General features: G+C 42.0%; 1 protein-coding gene across 1 annotated transcript in view; it reads left to right on the forward strand.

The window, feature by feature from the left end:
* Positions 1-19,122, forward strand: part of LOC124283929 (RNA helicase aquarius-like) — an 87,622-nt gene that overhangs the window by 2,198 nt on the left and 66,302 nt on the right. Inside the window, 12 exon segments of the mRNA XM_046719965.1 lie at positions 502-537; positions 1,075-1,120; positions 1,987-2,061; positions 4,076-4,210; positions 4,633-4,701; positions 5,495-5,672; positions 6,624-6,802; positions 12,981-13,094; positions 13,792-13,895; positions 14,524-14,626; positions 15,301-15,421; positions 16,303-16,395. Of these exon segments, the coding sequence (XP_046575921.1) occupies positions 502-537; positions 1,075-1,120; positions 1,987-2,061; positions 4,076-4,210; positions 4,633-4,701; positions 5,495-5,672; positions 6,624-6,802; positions 12,981-13,094; positions 13,792-13,895; positions 14,524-14,626; positions 15,301-15,421; positions 16,303-16,395 (1,253 nt within the window).

Consider the following 19,122-nt stretch of genomic DNA (forward strand, 5'->3'; position numbering starts at 1 on the left):
AACGTTTTATTTTGAAGGTTGTCTTGTAACATAAATGTGCATATATTTGCTTGTTATGTTGCATCTTATTGCTTATGCTCAGATGTCATTAGTGTATTGTAGATTAGGATATCAATGTTTGACTGAAATAAATCAACCACTGAAATCCAAACTTTGACTATATAACTGATCAGAATACAAATGTCATTTATATATAACATACAATGTACAGTTTGAATTAGTTTTGATGATTCAAATAGCATGAATTGTCTGTTTTGTGTCTGAAATATATTTCATCCAGTAGCAGTGTGGAAGTAAGACACAACAATTTGCTTCTGGTGAAACCTTCATTACGTAGGGAAGGGTCTTATTGAACATAGCAAGTGGCAGCCATACTCTAGAACTAAGGGATATTGCTTACACCATTCTTAATTATTTTGCGTCCCCCGCCGTGATATTGCTGGAATATTGCTAAAAGCGGCGTAAAACTAAACTCAGTCAGTCAGCTTAATTATTTTGCAGATTTTCCACGAGACGTATAATGATGTTGGAATTCAGGTGAGTAATTTCATGGTTATCATATTTGTTTCATCGCCTGTAGATCTGAATGTATACTTTTCTCCTGTCAATACCAGTACATATGGCCACTTTGTGACACTGAGTACTAAACAGACCACCTATAATATACAGTAGACAATGTGTCTAGCTTAATATCATGTGTCATCATGAAGTTAAAGTGATGGACACAGGCGTTTGGTCATCTACACAATGCTTGCTTGGCAGTACTTGTTTAAATGCTCAGAGTTGGGAACATTTGACCGTGAATTGTGCAGAAATACTTTACTGTTACACCACATTCGCCCAATGTATTTCAAGGTGTTTGAAGAACCTGGTGTAGAATTGTCATGCAAGAAAGATTGTTAAACTTTTTCCACAAAGTAGTAACAGGTGTCATCATAAATATATATGAATGAATTTAAAATGAAAGCTATTTGTATATTGTGTTGAAAGAATTCTCTGTTCAACATACCTACTGTGATCTTTTTTAGAATAATATCCATCTGTTTTCATGGTTTGTTCTTTGTATATTCCCAGTCGATACCTGGAGAATTACCTGTGGCCTAATTATGATCCCAGAAAGGTGAGAATCTTTTTACGTTCCCATTTTTGAAAGGTGAGATTTTACCATATTACCATGTTTGAAAGGTGAGATTGTACTATATTCTGACGTTTAAAATCCATTACAAGTTCACAGAAGCTTTATTATTTTTAGAAGATACTTTCATTTCTATGATTACAAACAAAAGCAGATATGTCAAATTCAGAGTGCTCCTAAAGTAAAATAAATTTGAAACCCAGAAAGCAATTTATATTCCTCTTTGACGTTCTTCCATGGTGGTAAATTACAACGGAATGAGGCAAACATGGAGTTCTGACTTCAAAGTATGTTATCATTATGAATCCTGGTTGTTTGGGAAAAATGTGTTACTCAAAGAATGACGTTAAAATATGGTACTTGTTGGCCCCTGTCTGGCGTTCGGCATTAATGGGTACAACAAGGACTGGTCGGCTCGGAGTCAGTATAATGTGTCTGAATGGGGTATTCATGCTTCACTGCGGCATGGTATCTCAGTGAGCTAGCACTATAAAACTAGCTTTAGTCTGGGCTAGTGCAAGCAGCCACACATACACACACATGCACGTCGTCATATGAGCAAAATATTTTTTAGTGCAACGTTAAAACCCATTTCCCCTCACCTCACCTCAAAAGAATGTAATCATGTTAAGAACAGGAGGTTTTGATTACAGTTGATGACATGCAAGATTAACTACAGTGATGTGAACATCAACTTATTTAGAGTAATATGTTTTCACACCTACTTAATCATCATCAATGCAAAAAGAAATGAAAGAATACATCGTGCAGTCATCAATAAATGTATCAGGTACATTTCAAAACAAATGTAAATGTTGTAAAATACATACATAGTATTGTGTCATTTCCAGACAAGCACTGCCCACATGATGTCAATAGCAATCATCGTGAATGAGAAGATAAGAGAAAGAGTGCCAGCATGGGAGGTAAGTGGTCACTTTATTTAGGACTAAAGAGTCATAATTCTGAAATGATAGATTTTTTATGTGTATTTGCATTTGCTGTTCACGTTGTGTTATTTTGCATCAGGGTATTTGGGTTTGGTGGTTTAAAGGGTAAAAGGGCTAAAGTACCAGGTTTGTTGAAAGATCAAGATGTTTACTAATTTTGCAGTAAAAGAAACATATACCGTATATGACCGTCTATAAGACGACCCCATGGATAAGACGACCCCCAAACTTGACCCTTAAAATCAGTGTCAAAATGGTATGTTTCGTGCATAAGTCGATCCCCCGCAATGGGGTCCTAATCGCGGCAAACACAGACCACAGACAACTGGCAGTTACCAATAATTATAACTTTGGTCCACATTATTCAAAGAATTCACTGTCATATATATTGTGTCTACTCACGGATCGAAACGAAGTGTAGTTGACAGAAAATGCATAATATATTTTGCTTCTCTAAATATCATATTTATTGTAGCAACAAACTGGCTTGTTTATTTTACCCCATTCAACAATCACTAACTGATTACCGCCTCGTTTTCCATTGACTGCTAGTTTACAGTAACATCGGTAAAAATGTGTGAATTTAAATGGCTTCCTTATTTTACCCCATTCCATGTGCTTACCACGTTCATGAGGGTCCGTATTACCTTAGTGTTGATTATATATATTTTACATAAAAACTGTAAATAAAATTACACAATGCTAGGATATATTTCTTTGGGTTAAATAATAGTATTCTGTATTATATTTTACTGAGGACTGTGTCAGAATTCATCCCGTTGGCTGGGAAACGTGTGCACAGCTGATTGCTATTTCCGGCTCAAATACACACGGTAATCTTAATGCTAGGATATATTTCTTTGAGTTAAATAATGGTATTCTGTATTATATTTTTGATTATATATAAGTTTGACGAAAGCGTAGCCCATGGATAAGACGACCCCCTTCTACAGACTGCTTTTTTTGGTCCTCAAAATTCGGCTTATAGACGGTCATATACGGTACAGTGGAAGCCCTCTAAACCGGCAGCCCTCCAATCCGGCATGCTCTCAATATCGGCACTAGAATTTGGTATCGGCAGAAGCTAGTAAATTTATGATCATTTGCATGCCTTCAAATCCAGCGTCAGTCTCTTCCGTATTTCGGCACAACAAAGACCGCCTAATTGACTGTTTGTACAGTAATTAACGCTATCTAAACTGGCATCCGGGTATCTCGGCTCTCCTGTTGATTGGTTGAATGTGTATGAGCAACACAGTGGATTACCATCGGCATTAAGCTCATTGATGTTGCCTGATACATGGGGTATGGATAAGGATTAGGCCTAAGCAGGTGAGGTAAATTGGTGAGTGACACTTGTCACTTGTATTCTAAATTAATTGTCATGTCACAATGATGAATAAAGATTATGATGACTATCAGCACGTTGTTCAGTCGTATGTTATGGCACACGGAAGATCATTCTCAGGTTGAAAAGGGGAAATTCTTTAAACCGGGACACCCTCTATACCAGCAATTTGTTCAGGTCCCAACGAATGCCAGTTTAGAGGACTTGCACTGTATTACTTCCGACAGGGATGTTAGGGGGTGTACTGTCTTCTCAGACATTTTTTATGGACTTCAATGTTTATATTATAAAACAGTGACATTTGTTCGTGTTTTTGTATTTGTGTCTTTAAAGTTACAGATGTGTCTTTAATCTGTAGAGTATAAAATGGTTGGCAAAATCAGAAAAGGTTAAATTGTCACATTAAGATTGACCTTGTGTCACTATATATTCACGAGAGGTATTTCTCCAGTACTACCATCCTGGTTTCCAAGGGCGTTGGGGTAGCCTTGAGGCTAAAGTGTCTGTTCATCACGCCAAAGACTCGGGTTCGATTCCCCACATGGGCAAAATGTGTGAAGCCATTTCTGGTGTCCCCGCCGTGATATTGCTGGAATGTTGCTAAAATCAGCATAAAACTCACTCACTCACTTCTGTTTCCAGGTGTTTAAGAAGAAGCCCGAACACTTCCCAGAGTATTTCCAGCAGGTGCTTGAGGCATCACTACAGGAGAGAGACATTACACTGAAGGAGAAGTCACTCCTCCTGGTCTTCCTCATCCACTGCTTCAACAGTCTGGTAGGCTCCCATGTTAAACTGTGGCACAGTATCTCAGTGGGCTGCAAGTATACAACTATCAGTTCAGTCTTGACTAAGGCTAATGGGAAAAACTCATCAATCTTCAGAGATCATATAGACTAGAAGATCAGCAGGAGAAATTTAGAGCACCAACTTGCAAACTCAATATAGTTTTCAAACATCGTACAAGTGATGGTTATGAACATTAAGCTGATTTTGAATTATTTACTAAAAAAAAACTCTGTTTCTTGTGTCAGCTCTCTTCAACTGCAGCGTGGTACATCAGTGGGCTTGGGCTATAAAACTATCATCAGTCCAAACTGATACATGCCGTACAAGCATAATAAATCTGAAAACTTTAAAGTGTGTGTTGCGGTTTTCCTTGAAGAAAATACCTTCACCAACTGTTACCATGGTTGCAGGAGGTCGACCTGATCCGTGAGCAGATCCAGAGACTGGTGTCCCTCCCCATCTGGGTCAACCTGCTGCCGGTAAACTTCCACATTGTTCCACGATATTTACACTGTTACATATTCATTTTCATGTTGATATTCCTCTCACTGTTACACACCATCACATAATAATGTACTTGCCTGTAGCAACATGGATTCTTAGAAAGTTGACAAAGGTTTCATGTGAAAACCTTAGTTAGTCTATTTCATTTTCAGTAATAGAGTGGTTGAGAACAAACTTATTTCAACGTTCGAGTAAATTTTAAGCTTATTTATACTAGGCAGTTATTTACCCCTGCTACACCTGTTTTCTGTAGGGGCAGTGGGGTAGCCTAGTGGTTAAAGTGTTTGCTCATAATGCCGAAGACCCGGGTTTGATTCCCCACATGGGTACAATGTGTAAAGCCCATTTCTGGTGTCCCCCGCCGTGATATTGCTGGAATATTGCTAAAAGTGGTGTAAAATTAGGTTTAATCACTCATATGGATTACATAGTCAGGTTCAAACACTTGAATGATTGTATGTCATCATACACCAATAGTATGGATCTGTGCTTCTGATGTCAGTCAACATGTTAGTCTGGTCCTGACTGGATTATTTTGAAAAACAATTATTGGTGAAAGCGCTGAATAAAAAATATCCTTTCTTTGATTTTAGTTGCATAAATAGTATGGTAGCTGTATGCAGATAGCAGTCCAGGTTTGAATCCCAAACTCGCTGCAGTGTGTAAATGCAGTTGTTGGTGTATCGTGACATCGTTTTTCCGTGTCTAGTGTATACATGGCTTGAAATCTCATTTCATTCACATATGTTAAATTTAATTGTTTTTTAGGGCAGACTGGAAGAACTTTTCCAAGCTCATCCAAAATACAAGAAGTTCTTCAACTCAATCAGAAAGAATGATCAGAAGCTGACTGAAGAGAAAAGGAAAAAAGTCCAGTTCGAGAGAGAATTCCTGTCAAAACTGATCAACACATACTTCACTATCCTGGACTCTATACAGTCCTCAGGTATGTCACTATGACCAGTTGTAAGTATGTCACTGTGACCTGGCTCATTTAGAGGTCTGCCCTTTAATATGTCACGGTCACTGGCTGATATATAGGTCTGCCCCCAGAAATGTCACTGTGACCTGGATGATTTAGAGGTCTGCCTTTTGATATGTCACTGTGACTTGGATGATATAGAGGTTTGCCCTTTGATATGATACTGTGACCTGGCTGATTTAGAGGTCTGCCACATGATGTGTCACTGTGACCTGGCTGATTTAGAGGTCTGCCCTTCGATGTGTCACTGTGACCTGGCTGATTTAGAGATGTGCCCTTCGATGTGTCACTATGAACTGGCTGATTTAGTGATATGCCCTCAGATATGTCACTGTGACCTCCAGGCTCGTTTAGAGGTCTGCTCTTTGATATGTCACTTTGACCTGGCTCATTTAGAGGTCTGCCCCTCAGATATGTCACTGTGACCTGCATGATTTAGAGGTTTGCCCTCAGATATGTCACTGTGACTTGCGTGATTTAGAGGTTTGCCCTCAGATATGTCACTGTGACCTGGCTGATTCAGTGTTCTGGTCAACCTGGTTGAGGTAGTATCATCAAATTTTCATGATATAGACTGATGTTCACACCATCAACCACAGGTTTGTCTGCTCCTGGAATCAATTGTGTTATTTTGTAATTTCATTACGGTATGCAGAATTTACAACAGAGTATCTTGAAACTTCGATTGATTTTTCAGAATGTGATCTTGAACTTTCAAGGAAGGAATAAACAAACATTTATGTCCTTTATGGGCTTCCAGACTTCTGAAATGATCTCATTACATTTTTTCTTCTAAGGGTTTACCTCTCTCTTGTCAGTAAGATCGAATTGTTGTCACAAAAACTGGCAACTCAGGTTTCAAGTAAAGATTGCCTTTAAAGGTTGCATCAGTATTTGATTGATTGCATGCTTTAGGTCCAGTGGATGACACAAAAGTGAGGTACTGTGAACGATTCATGGAGCTGATGATCGACATTGAAGCTCAGCTTCCAACTCGCCGTTTCTTCAATCTCCTCATGGACAGTGCTCACGTCATCGTCCGCAGCAAACTCTCCAAACTCCGGAAAAGAGAAGAGGGAAAGCTCTATGGACAGGTAACAGAACATCAGTTTTGTCAGTTAATATTTCAGATTTACGATGAACCAAGTTCTCTGCATGTTCAACTGCCTCGATGTGACAATGTATTAAATCTCCATGTATATCGCTATAGTTCTATATACTCTGCAATTCTCCTTTCTCTAATTTAGCATACCGGGGTACCCGTGAAGGTCCGGGTTAGAATCTTGGCCTTCAGTAACCCATGCTTGTCGTAAGAGGCGACTAACTGGGGTCGGGTGGTCAGGCTCGCTGACTTGGTTGACACATGTCATTGGTTCCATATTGCACAGATCGATGCTCATGTTGTTGATCACTGGATTGTCTGGTCCAGACTCTATTATTTACAGACCGCTGCCATATAGCTGGAATATTGCTGAATTGGAATATCACTCACTCTAATTTATATCACAGCATTTCTCTTGCTCAGCAGAATATTCAAATAATACTCCAAAGGAAGCTGTGTAAGTGAATGGGTCCTGGTTAATTATAATGATAGATGTGTAATTCAGTGTGTAATTGACATACTTGTTTTAGGGTTCAGGAAGAAAACAATTGCTAGGGTATTCTCCAGATTTCCCCTGTACCCATGAATATTTGGAAAAGCCGACAAAAGTGGTGGTAAAAAAATGGGTGGTCACAATAATGACTTCTCCATATCTTACCTAAGCATACTGACAGAAACCAATATGGGAACACAAGAACAAATTCCTTTATTCTTTTCGAAGTTTCTTTAAAGGCTTTGTTTTGCACTGTGGGTAGAAGTCGGAGAAAAAATAAAGGAACTCTGCAATGGAGAGCTGTTCCCTTATTTGTTTCCCTCAGTATATTCACTTTTCATGTACATTCCATGACATAGTGTGTTGTACTTCGTATCAGCATTATGTCAGTGCTTGACACAAACTACAGTACTCTCATAGCAATACAAAGTATCAGTCATGACAACCCTGAAAGTAACACCATCATAAAGACTTTCACAGTGTCATATGCACAATATTCCTCCATCACTCATGTATACACACAGCCATTCTTCTTCATAGAGATCGTCCTTGGGGTACATATTATGCATTTTCCGGCTGAAAAATGTCCTGTGACAGTTGTATCAATGTATTTTGAATAAAAAGATTGAACAATAAATAAACTCTTTTATTTATTATACGGCCCCTACCTCACGGAGTTACCTCCCGTTGAGCATGCGCACCAACTGGGTAGGCTCCTAGACCCGTATCATCATTCCTTCTGCTGTCACTGCCATGAACAGACGTTAGAGAATTCATGAGCCGTACAGTGCTGAACTTTCTTCAAAAGAAAACGACTATGTCTGAGACACCACCTGTATGTATGGTCTTTATTTGCCTATGAAAAAGGAACAGTAAAGCTTTTACAGTTGGTTGTTTCATAATTGTGACTTTGTATTATATTATATTACGCCGAACTTTCCCGTGGTTTACGCACGTGTTGCTCTGCCATGGCGGGAAGTTTTAGCGTGCCATGTGGTCGTAATATTGCGTATTGAACCAACTATTACTTTCCGTGGTAGCCTTCACGTATTTTTCAATGTTTTCTACGTGTATATATGCTGCTGGTCCACCGTTAGCTACATGCTTGCGTGTTTGCTTTCAGGCCTTTTCATCCTGTTCGGTCTGTGGACAGAGCATTCCATGGGCCGACAGGCATGACCAGTGCGTCGCCTGTCTAGAAAAGACTGGCCATGACGCGGACACATGTACCATATGTCTTGGGTTTTCCCCCCGGGCCCAAAAGCGGAGGGCGGCGGACACGCTATTTTACATGCTGGACAAGTCCGCAATCGAGCGCATTCCACCGGGAGAGGAACAGGCGGGATTTTACTCCACGTACTTCCTCGTCCCGAAGAAAGACGGCGGGTTCCGTCCCGTTCTCAACCTCAAGGGGTTGAATCGCATGCTCGAAGTACCATCCTTCAAGATGGAGACACTGCGCTCGGTGATCTCATCTGTTCAGCCCGGCGATTGGCTCACGTCAATCGACCTAAAGGATGCGTATCTGCATGTGCCCATACATCCCTCGTTCAAGCAGTACCTTCGGTTCTCTTACGACGGGATGTGTTATCAATTCAGGGTGCTCCCCTTCGGCATATCGACTGCCCCAAGGGTGTTCACCAAGCTCATGTTAGTCCCGGCTACCCTCGCCGCCGCGAAGGAAGGCGTTGTTACCCTTTACCTCGACGACTGGTTGCTCGGAGCACTAACACAGCCAGCGAAGTCTAGATGCTACTCACACAGTGATAGACATTCTAACTCGACTGGGGTGGATAATCAACCTCAAGAAACCGACCTGGTACCCACCCAGGACTTGGTTTTTCTTGGAGCGCGATTCCAAACGAACAAGGATCTCGTTTCCTTGTCGCCCAACCGATCACCAGAGTTCGGGAGATGGTATCTTCGTTCTCTCTCCCAGCCCCAGGCACCAGCACGGACTTGGCTCCGCTCTACTGGGCCATATGGCGCTTAACGCATCTCTGTAGTGTGGCGGGCTGCTGAGGATGCGCCCTATACAGCAAGCTTTGGCTCGGCTGTGGACTCACACGGAGGATCTGGAGCGCAGTCTCACAGTCCCCCGGTGGTTGACACCTCACCTTCAGTGGTGGACAAATGTCGGGAATCTCACCAGGGGATCCCCTTGGAAATCTCGACGCCAGCTCTCACAGTTCAGACCGGCGCGCCCTCACGGGCTGGGGGTGTTCTGGGCAGTTCGTCGGTGTCCGACTCTGGTCCGAAGTCAAGCCCACCTTCACATCAACGTGTTGGAACTGAGAGCTGTGCGGTTGGTATTCGAAAGCTTCAGAGAGCATGTCCGCGGGCCAGGTAGTCCGCCTTCAGTTGGACAACCAGACGGCCATGTCGCACATCCTGAAGCAGGGAGGCACGGTGTCCCCAGCGCCCGGGAGGCGTGGGACTTTTCCTCTGGTGCGATCAGTAACGACTGTCAGGTACTCCCTGTTTATCTCCCGGGCTGGAGAACGGCGAGCAGATGCGCTCTCGCGGATCCTGGCCCCGCACGCAGTGGATGCTCGACAGGCAGATTTTCAGAGTAACCTCCCAGTTGTACGGGTCGCTCCAGGTGGATCTGTTTGATACCAGCGGGACGCATCAGACACCCGTGTTCTGCTCTCGATACCGACCCAGGGGCGCTGGCTGCCGACGCCTTCCTGCTGGATTGGACGGGCAAAGTGCTCTGGGCGCCCCGCCGCTACCACTCATTCCCCGTGTCCTTTCACAGCTGTCCACCCAGCCAGCTCGGCTACTTGTGCTACTGGCACCGCTTTACCGCCACAGAGCTGGTTTCCGGTAATTCTCAGGTTTCTGGCTCAGCCTCCTGTTCTATTACCTTTACTTAATCGACATTCTCACTCAGAACGGAGCTTCCACCCAAATCCACGGATTCAGTGGGTGGCTTGGCCTCTGTCAGGTCTAACCTCGAGGCACGCTGGAATTCCTGCAGCAGTTGCAGACACAATTCTGGCTTCGAGGCGGATTCGACAAACGCTCAGTACGCAGGATAGGTGGTCCCGCTATGGCGCTGGTGTTCAGATAGGGCATTGCAGATCCCTTTTCTGGGCGGATTTAGTCCGAGTATTGGAGTTTTTGCAAGCTCGCTTGGAAGAAGGCCTGGCGGCTTCAACCATTCGTGGCTACTCCACCGCTATTTCCACTTTTCACACCCCTGTCGATGGTGCTCTTCTGGGGCAGCACCCTCTCGCATAGCTTGCTGGCGCTGAACGGATTCAACCTGCGCCAGGCTAACCAGTCCACCTTGGGATTTGTCAATTGTGCTAGATTGGCTGTCCGGTCCAACTTTCTCACACCTATCGGCTATTTCCATTCAGTTGTTAACTTGGAAAGCTGTTTTTCTGGTGGCGGTAACATCTGGACGTAGGGTCGGCGATTTACATGCTATGTCGTCCGACCCGGCGCTGACTGTGTTTCACACGGATCGTGTCAGTATTCGCCTCCCAGATACTTACCGACCGAAGGTCGATCACGCTTCCATGTGACAGCTCCTATCGAACTTCCTACTCTTACCCAGCCTTCCACATCGGGGACCACTCACGAAAGCACTCACCCGCTGGATGTCCGTGAAGACGCCAAAGTCTATATCAAACTAACGCAGGGAACTGTGACGGGTACCCAGCTGTTCTGTTGTTACGGTGGCGGAAGGCTGGTGTGCCAGCGCAGCAAGCAGACTTTGTCTCGCTGGCTAGTTTCGTATTTGTGCCGCTTATCAGGCTAAGGGCAAGCCTCCCCTGAGGGGTTGAAGGCTCACTCGGTCAGGGCAGTAGCCGCGATCAAAAGCTTTTGCATCGGCACTCCCCATTGAAGAGATCTGCTCTGCCACTATTTGGAGCCGCCAAGCACGCTTATATCGGCATTATCAGCTCGATACACATTCCCGTAATCGCGGCGAAGCTTTGGCCGCTCGTTCTCTCCAGTGGACAGTGTCCTGCCACCCTGACCGAAAGTGAGTCTTGGTTTATTGGTTTGTTTTTGACGCTGCTGTACAATAATTGCGCGATATTGACATATCTGCTACTGTGAGCTAACTACATGTACCCCTTCGATTCTCTCAGGAGTTATTTGTCGAATGTGAGCGGTATTTACATTCCCCACCACGGTGCTCACTAATAGACACATGGTGGGTGGGGCTTTGTTGACATTCGCACCACGCATGCGTTGTCTCACTATGCTAAATGGAGGTCATCTTTGAGTACACTTCCTCCCTGTCAGTTCCTCCCATAATGTCTCAAGGAAAGCAACTGGGACAAGTGACAGGTGAGTGTTATGGCGCCTGTTCAATTTTTTTCCATGATAATGATCGCTATATTGTGTGTGTGCTTGGACAGAATTCCTCCTCCCTGGCCTCCGGTCTTTGGGAGTCTGTGTTTATGCATAATATGTACCCCAAGGACGATCTCTATGAAGAAGAATTAACCAAACCTGAAGAGGTTTTCAATTCTTCAAGAGAGTCGCCCTGGGGTAGGGCCTCCCGCCTCGCGCTCTTGCATTCTGTTCACTGATATATTCAGCAGAAGGAATGATGATACGGGTCTAGGAGCCTACCCAGTTGGTGCGCATGCGTAACGGGAGGTAACTCCGTGAGGTAGGGGCCGTATAATAAATAAAAGAGTTTATTTATTGTTCAATCTTTTTATTCAAAATACATTGATACAACTGTCACAGGACATTTTTCAGCCGGAAAATGCATAATATGTACCCCAAGGACGACTCTCTTCGAAGAATTGAAAACCTCTTCAGGTTTGGTTAAGTTTGTTATGTGGTGGGGCGGTGAGGTAGCCTAGTGGTTAAAGCGTTCGCTCATCACGTCGAAGGCCCAGGATAGAATCCCCACATGGGTACAATGTGTGAAGCCCACTTCTGGTGTTCCCCGCCATGATATTGCTGACATATTGCTAAAAGCGGCATAAAACTAAACTCACTCACTCATTGTTATGTGGTAACTGTCATTAGATAACAAGTCAAACTGTTGGAAGGTTCCAGCAAGAGAGCCTTGTCCATTCAGTATATCTCATGCACCATGTGCAATAGCCTTTCTGCCATCAACCATACACGCTGATGCTGCATGGATTAGATTCATGCGTCACTATTACTTCATAGGATACCTGGGGCGGTGGGGTAACCTAGTGGTTCAAGCATTCGCTCGTCGTGCCAAAGACCCAGGTTCGATTCCCCAGATGGGTACAATGTGTGAAGCCTTTTCTGGTGTCCATTGATATTGCTGGAATATTGCTAAAAGTGGCATAAAACCAAACTCACACTCTCTCACTCACTCACTCACTCACTCACTCACTCACTCACTCACTCACTCACTCACTCACTCACTCACTCACTCACTCACTCACTCACTCACTCACTCTTCACTCACTCACTCACTCACTCACTCACTCACTCACTCACTCACTCACTCACTCACTCACTCACTCACTCACAGGATACCTGTGAAGTTCTGGGTTAGAATGGTCTTCAACCCATGCTTGTCTTAAGAGGCATCAAACGGGATTGGGTGGTCAGGCTGACTTGGTTGACACATGTCAGTGTATCCCAAGTGCATAGATGGATGCTCTTGATGTTGATCACTGGTTTGTCTTTTCACTCACTCACTCACTCACTCTTGTTGCAGCTCCTTGACATGCTGGCAGTCTATGGTGGCTTCGAGATTGATGAGCAGACTGGGGAGGCCCTGACCGTACATGACAGGATCGACCTTCATTATAATCGGGTCACCAAACTCCAGGTAACCCTTCCTCATCTTATTAAAACAACTCTTTAGCTCTTTCTAGTCCTTTACTCAAAAACATCCCCTTATCTGTTAAAGTCATGAAAGTTCATCTGTATAGTTTAAGTTAAAAGAATACTTGATCACTGTGCTTAGATCCATGTACATTTTTCAAGAAAATAATGACAATAATATCAATCTTTCAGAAGAAATTTGCAGAACCAGGAAATCTTTTACATGCTTGCTAAGCATCTGAAAATATGAGATGTTGTGACTATGATACTGGAAGGCCCCTCAAGGGGTTTATGCAGATGCTGACAAAATAGATTTGGTCTTTCTTAACTCAATTACAGCTGCAGTCTGAAAATTGAATTAGCTTCGTTATATTATACAGATCTTCTTTGATTGGCATTCTAGAAGTTGGGTAGATGAAGGATGAGGACTATTTTTATAGATATACAACTTCTTTATTCTGTATAAGCGACGTTTCGACATAGATTCTAATGTCGTTGTCAAGCAAGTTTCATCACAAGTGTCATCAGAAGTGTCATCACTTGCTTGACAACGACATAAGAATCTATGTCGAAACGTCACTTATACAGAATAAAGAAGTTGTACATCCATAAAAATAGTCCTCATCCTTCCTTTGTTGTATAGATATGGTCTGTTTTCTGTTGTTTTCTAATTTGATCCAATTCTTGCTCCTGTTTTTCAGAAAGTCATGTTCCAACATTACCCTGACCTGCAGAGTTTTGCCATCTGTAATGTGGCCAGTGTGGACACTAGACAGAACCTCTTCAAACACTTCCAGCCTCTCAGGTAGCACCACTGTCTCTCTCTGTTGTTGAGTCTGTGTCTATTACAGGATTCCAGAGTCATTGTTGTGTAATTATTCATCTCAATAGGAACGGCAGTCACATATAAATAGACAGATTTCTGTTTGTGCCTTTTTGAAAGCTGTGGAATTTATTGACCCTGTGTGTTTTCCTTCATTCATATTTTGTCCAGAATGAGTGGAGTGGATATATCACAGAAGGGAACAATGGGATTCTGTTACTTTTAGCCATGTTGGAATAATACTGGTATTTTTGACAACTAGCAGGATAGATAAATTGTCGCTTGGATATTTCATGGAGTCAGAGAGCATGATGAGTTAAAGAATATCTGCAGTCCTGGCACTTAGGCACATCGCTGCATGAACACATGTACAGGCTATGTGCAGTACAAACACAGATCTAACAATAGTCTCAACAATACTGGGGCGGTGGGGTAGCCCAGTGGTTCGCTCGTCATGCCGAAGACCTGGGTTGGATTCCCCACATGGGTACAATGTGTGAAGCCCATTTCTGGTGTCCCCCGCTGTGATATTGCTGGAATATTGCTAAAAGCAGCGTAAAACCCAACTCACTCACTCACTCACTCAACAATACTTCTTTCTCTCTGACAGTAACATGGACCTGCACAAGATCCTGGCCCTACTGAATTACCTCCCCTACCCAGAGGAGGGCCAGAAGGATGTGTATGACACAGAATTCATGCTGCATCTCATGGTGAGTCCCACATTCAGTAAATGTATCAGATTGCACATTGTCTTATGTGCATAATAATCTTGTTTTTTTTCTCAATGTAAACAGTTGTGTATGTCAGTACTATTTCAGTTATTAGCTGATTTTAGCAGTATTAAAGGAATACTCTCTCTTCGTACCTCCCAGTGTTCCGGCAGTATTCTAGAGTATCTCAGAATCTCTTTTCAAGTTTTCAAGTTGTTCTGGAAGATCGTGTGACACGGATCTCATTTAGATCATATTTGATAGCTGCATCTGACAGAAAGTATTTGCTGTGGGAATTGAGTGAGTGAGTTTAGTTTTATGCCGCACTCAGCAATATTCCAGCTATATGGCGGTGGTCTGTAAATAATCGAGTCTGGACTAGAAAATCCAGTGATCAACAGCATGAGCATCAATCTGTGCAATTGGGAACCGATGACATGTGTGAGTTTAGTTTTACGCTGCACTCAGCAAGCCAGCTATAGCCTGACCACCCAATCCCGTCTTAGTCGATCCTTGATCGACAGCAAGCATGAGTTACTGAAAGTTCATTCTATCCTACGACAAGCCTGAAAGTTCATTCTATCCTGGACCGTCATGGGTCAGTGGGAATTGAATGTTCATGTACAGGTAGAGGATTATTCTTCTATTGACATGTTATTCATCTGTTCTGGTAGGTGTCAAAACATGAGCGTCACCCATCTCAGCTGGAGGAGATTAATGACATGCCACTGTATCCAACAGAAGACATCATCTGGGACGAGAACATTGTACCCACTGAGTTCTTCTCAGGAGAAGGTAAGATACCACTGTATTTCTAAATGTGTTTAAATAATCAAAGCAAATTAGGGGGTCACTGACCTTGAAAGTTTGGCTTTCATTTTCAACTATAGGCTCCGAAAAGTCCACAAAGTTTAAAAAACTGCATGTGAAGTGCATTCCCTTTCAACAGTTCTCATCTGTTTTTGTCTGGAATGACTGCTGTCCTTGTAACAATGACAGGACTCATAAGTCAACCTGGCTAGCTATTCTTGAAACCTTCGTAGCCCTCCTAACTTCTTAAGCCCATTCTTAACACATTGGCTACGATCAAAATTACGAATTCGTAGGGCTACGAACGTTTCGAGAATAAGGGCTCTGTTTCTTTACCTTGATGTTAGTAAATCATTCCTGCTTTACAATGGTACAAGAATCTGTATCACTCCTGCTTTACAATGGTACAAGAATCTGTATCACTCCAGCTTTACAATGGTACAAGAATCTGTATCACTCCTGCTTTACAATGGTACAAGAATCTGTATCACTCCTGCTTTACAATGGTACAAGAATCTGTATCACTCCTGCTTTACAATGGTACAAGAATCTGTATCACTCCTGCTTTACAATGGTACAAGAATCTGTATCACTCCTGCTTTACAATGGTACAAGAATCTGTATCACTCCTGCTTTACAATGGTACAAGAGTCTGTATCGAAATGTCACGCTCACGAGAAGAAGTTGTTATCCATGAATTTGTTAATAGTGTCCATCCCGACTCAAAGAAGTTTCTGAGTCCCAACATCAGTGTCTGCAACCTCACCATATCAGTCACCGGATTGTCTGGTCCAGACTCAATTATTGAAGGCTGCCAACATAGTGTGACGCTAGTAACGACAATCAAATCTATTTTGTGTTTCCAGGCTGCCTGGCACTGCCCAAGCTGAACCTCCAGTTCCTGACACTCCATGACTACCTCCTGAAGAACTTCAACCTCTTCAGACTCGAGTCCACATGTGAGTATCTCTGTGGGGATTCTGCTGCAGATCTCCAGTCCCTGTGGCTGTCAGAATGAAGGATTTGGTAGGCTTACCTCTCTAGTGCTTGTGATTGTCAGATAATTAAGTGAGTGAGTATGGCTTTACTCTGCTTTTAGCACTATCCCAGCAATATCACAGCAGGGGCCACCAGAAAGTGGCTTCACACATTGTACCCATGTGGTGAATCGAACCTGGGTCTTCAGCATGAAGAGCGAACACTATTAGGCTACCCACTACCCCGTTCATTGAGATATTGACAGGAATATGTTGACTGATGGTGCATTAGGGGTTCAAAAATCCCATCGCCTGACGCCCGGGACAAGTCAGTTTTCATTTCGGGCAATCAAATAATTGTATCTTACTTGTCCGTGGGCTACTAGATAATTTCCACTTATGGTTTCAAACTGCAAATAAACTTTGATTTAATTTCATATCTGCACGTAGCTATTAAATTTCGCAATGATAATAAAGTAGAGTTATTTTTCTTTGCTATTTATCACTTTTCAATAAATAGTCCAGTAAACATTAACATCAAATACGATGTTGACTTCTTCTTTCATAATTACATCATCATAATTATGTCATAAAATCAGGGCAAGTGGATAATTAGTCAGGACAAGTTACTTTCTTAAAGTCACTTGCCCTGTGGCAAGTGGCTTTTTAAAGGTCACATAAACCCACAGGGTAAAAATACATAAATCACTAACTGGCATCGTTATAAATGAAACCCCGTCATTAAAACTACTCATTTCGACCTTTAATTGACTTTAATCAACCTTTTTGACAACAGTGCACAATTCTCACCCGCGAACGAAATTTCAACCAATCAGAGCGGCGCGACTCTGTGACGTCATATGAGGAATAGCTTTGAGGGCCGATGCAGAATTCATCTACATTTTAGGGGGTAAATTATCTTGTTTACAGGCTTGTATAAACCTGAAATCGTGACAATTGTTGTGGAAAATGAAAGCTATATGTTCTCACAATCTACTGGCATTTAATTTTGTCTCCTGCTTTGCCTAGTTTCCGAAGTTACAACTTGTTTTCATAGACGCTTCTGTCACAATTGATTGGTGTCGTTAGGCCCTATCTGTATAATGACTGATCCAAATTGATCCCATTTCTGTGTTTTTACCTCGATATTTAATCATGTCATGTAAAAATCTGTTTGTATTCTCAAAACAGTGTTGGCCCATAAGTTTTCACATGCAATACAGCAATTAATACTCCCTTGTTGTAACCCGTGTTAGGTGGTATAAACCTACACATGTTATTTGTCATCATTCACTTGATGGTCAGTTAATGAATTTATAACAGGTATAATTAGTGGTAACACACTTAGATTACCCGACAAAGGTTCCCATTTTGCATTTCTTGTGTCTGGAGTAAATATTCAACATTATAAACATCGATCAAAGGATTAACCGATAATACGCTGATTGATTAATTACTTTTTATCTTACACAGCCGGATTTGTCAAAAGGTAGTGTTTATGTATGTAGATTTTCTAATCTATACTGAATACACTCTGCGTCGGGTGTCGGTGTCTGCGTAAAACAACGTCCTTCTTTCAAAGGATTAACCGCAATACATTGATTGATTGCCCATTATTGGCTAACTAAATTACTGTTTTTTAATGAAAGAAAGGACATTATGCAATTAGTTGCCAGGTGTGCTATCTTGGGTGACCAATGAGACTATACACCAATACCTGAAAAGATTTATCACTTTTTCGTATATTAAACTGTTAAAAGACACATCATTTGGAACAGTTTTGTGGATATTGATGGATACATTCCTCAAACAAGGTAATGGCCTGATATTGTTCCTATAACTTTAATCTGTTTTAATTTTAATATTTGCATTTTGTTTTTTATTCATTTGTCGTAGCATTCAACAGAATCATTGTTTTCGCCGTGAAGTGTAATGAGACAGACAACATACACTAGGGTGTGTGTGCGAATTATGATTCACATTGGCAAACTATAAAATGTCTAGATATTACAGTTCTGTTATAAATTCACTATAAGTATCAGCAGATCGTCAGCTTGTTATTTAGTTTCAAAATGCATAAAAGTATGATAATAAACTAATTAGGATTATAAGACCAAATATAAAGACGCATTACATTGACTAGTATCTACATACTGGTGAGTGGACATTAACCATGTGAATGTAGCAAGAAATGTATCGCAAGCAGTATTGTGACTTCGACCCCACCTCGCTTCCGTGGAAGAAATCGTTATGTTATAAGTTGTGTCATGCAAAATCCGTTTGGTTATGATTCCAATACATATTTAATTAACTTTGAGTAGAAAGTAGTTTTGATTTTCTAACTTGATGAAAACAAACTATAATCTCATTAATTCTAACAGACTTTCACGATATTCAAAATGGCGGGCCCTGTCGGGAACATCCGCCAGTCTGTGGATAAATGCTATTTAGGTTTGTTTTCACCGAAGTTTAAAATCAAAACTACTTTCTACTGGTAGTAAAATACGTATTTTATTGATGGCCAATAGGATTTTGCATGACATAGCGTGATAACATAACAATTTCTCTCCTGGCAGCGAGGTGGGTGTCAATATAATACTACTTACAATATTATTGTTACTTCGACCACAACCTCACTTCCGAGGAAGAAATCGTTATGTTACAAGTTGTGTTATGGAAAATCTTTATGGTCATCAATCATATACATAT

Source organism: Haliotis rubra, unplaced genomic scaffold (genome assembly GCF_003918875.1).
Source record: "Haliotis rubra isolate DU_JTF1 unplaced genomic scaffold, ASM391887v1 Scf325, whole genome shotgun sequence".
Lineage (NCBI taxonomy): Eukaryota > Metazoa > Mollusca > Gastropoda > Lepetellida > Haliotidae > Haliotis > Haliotis rubra.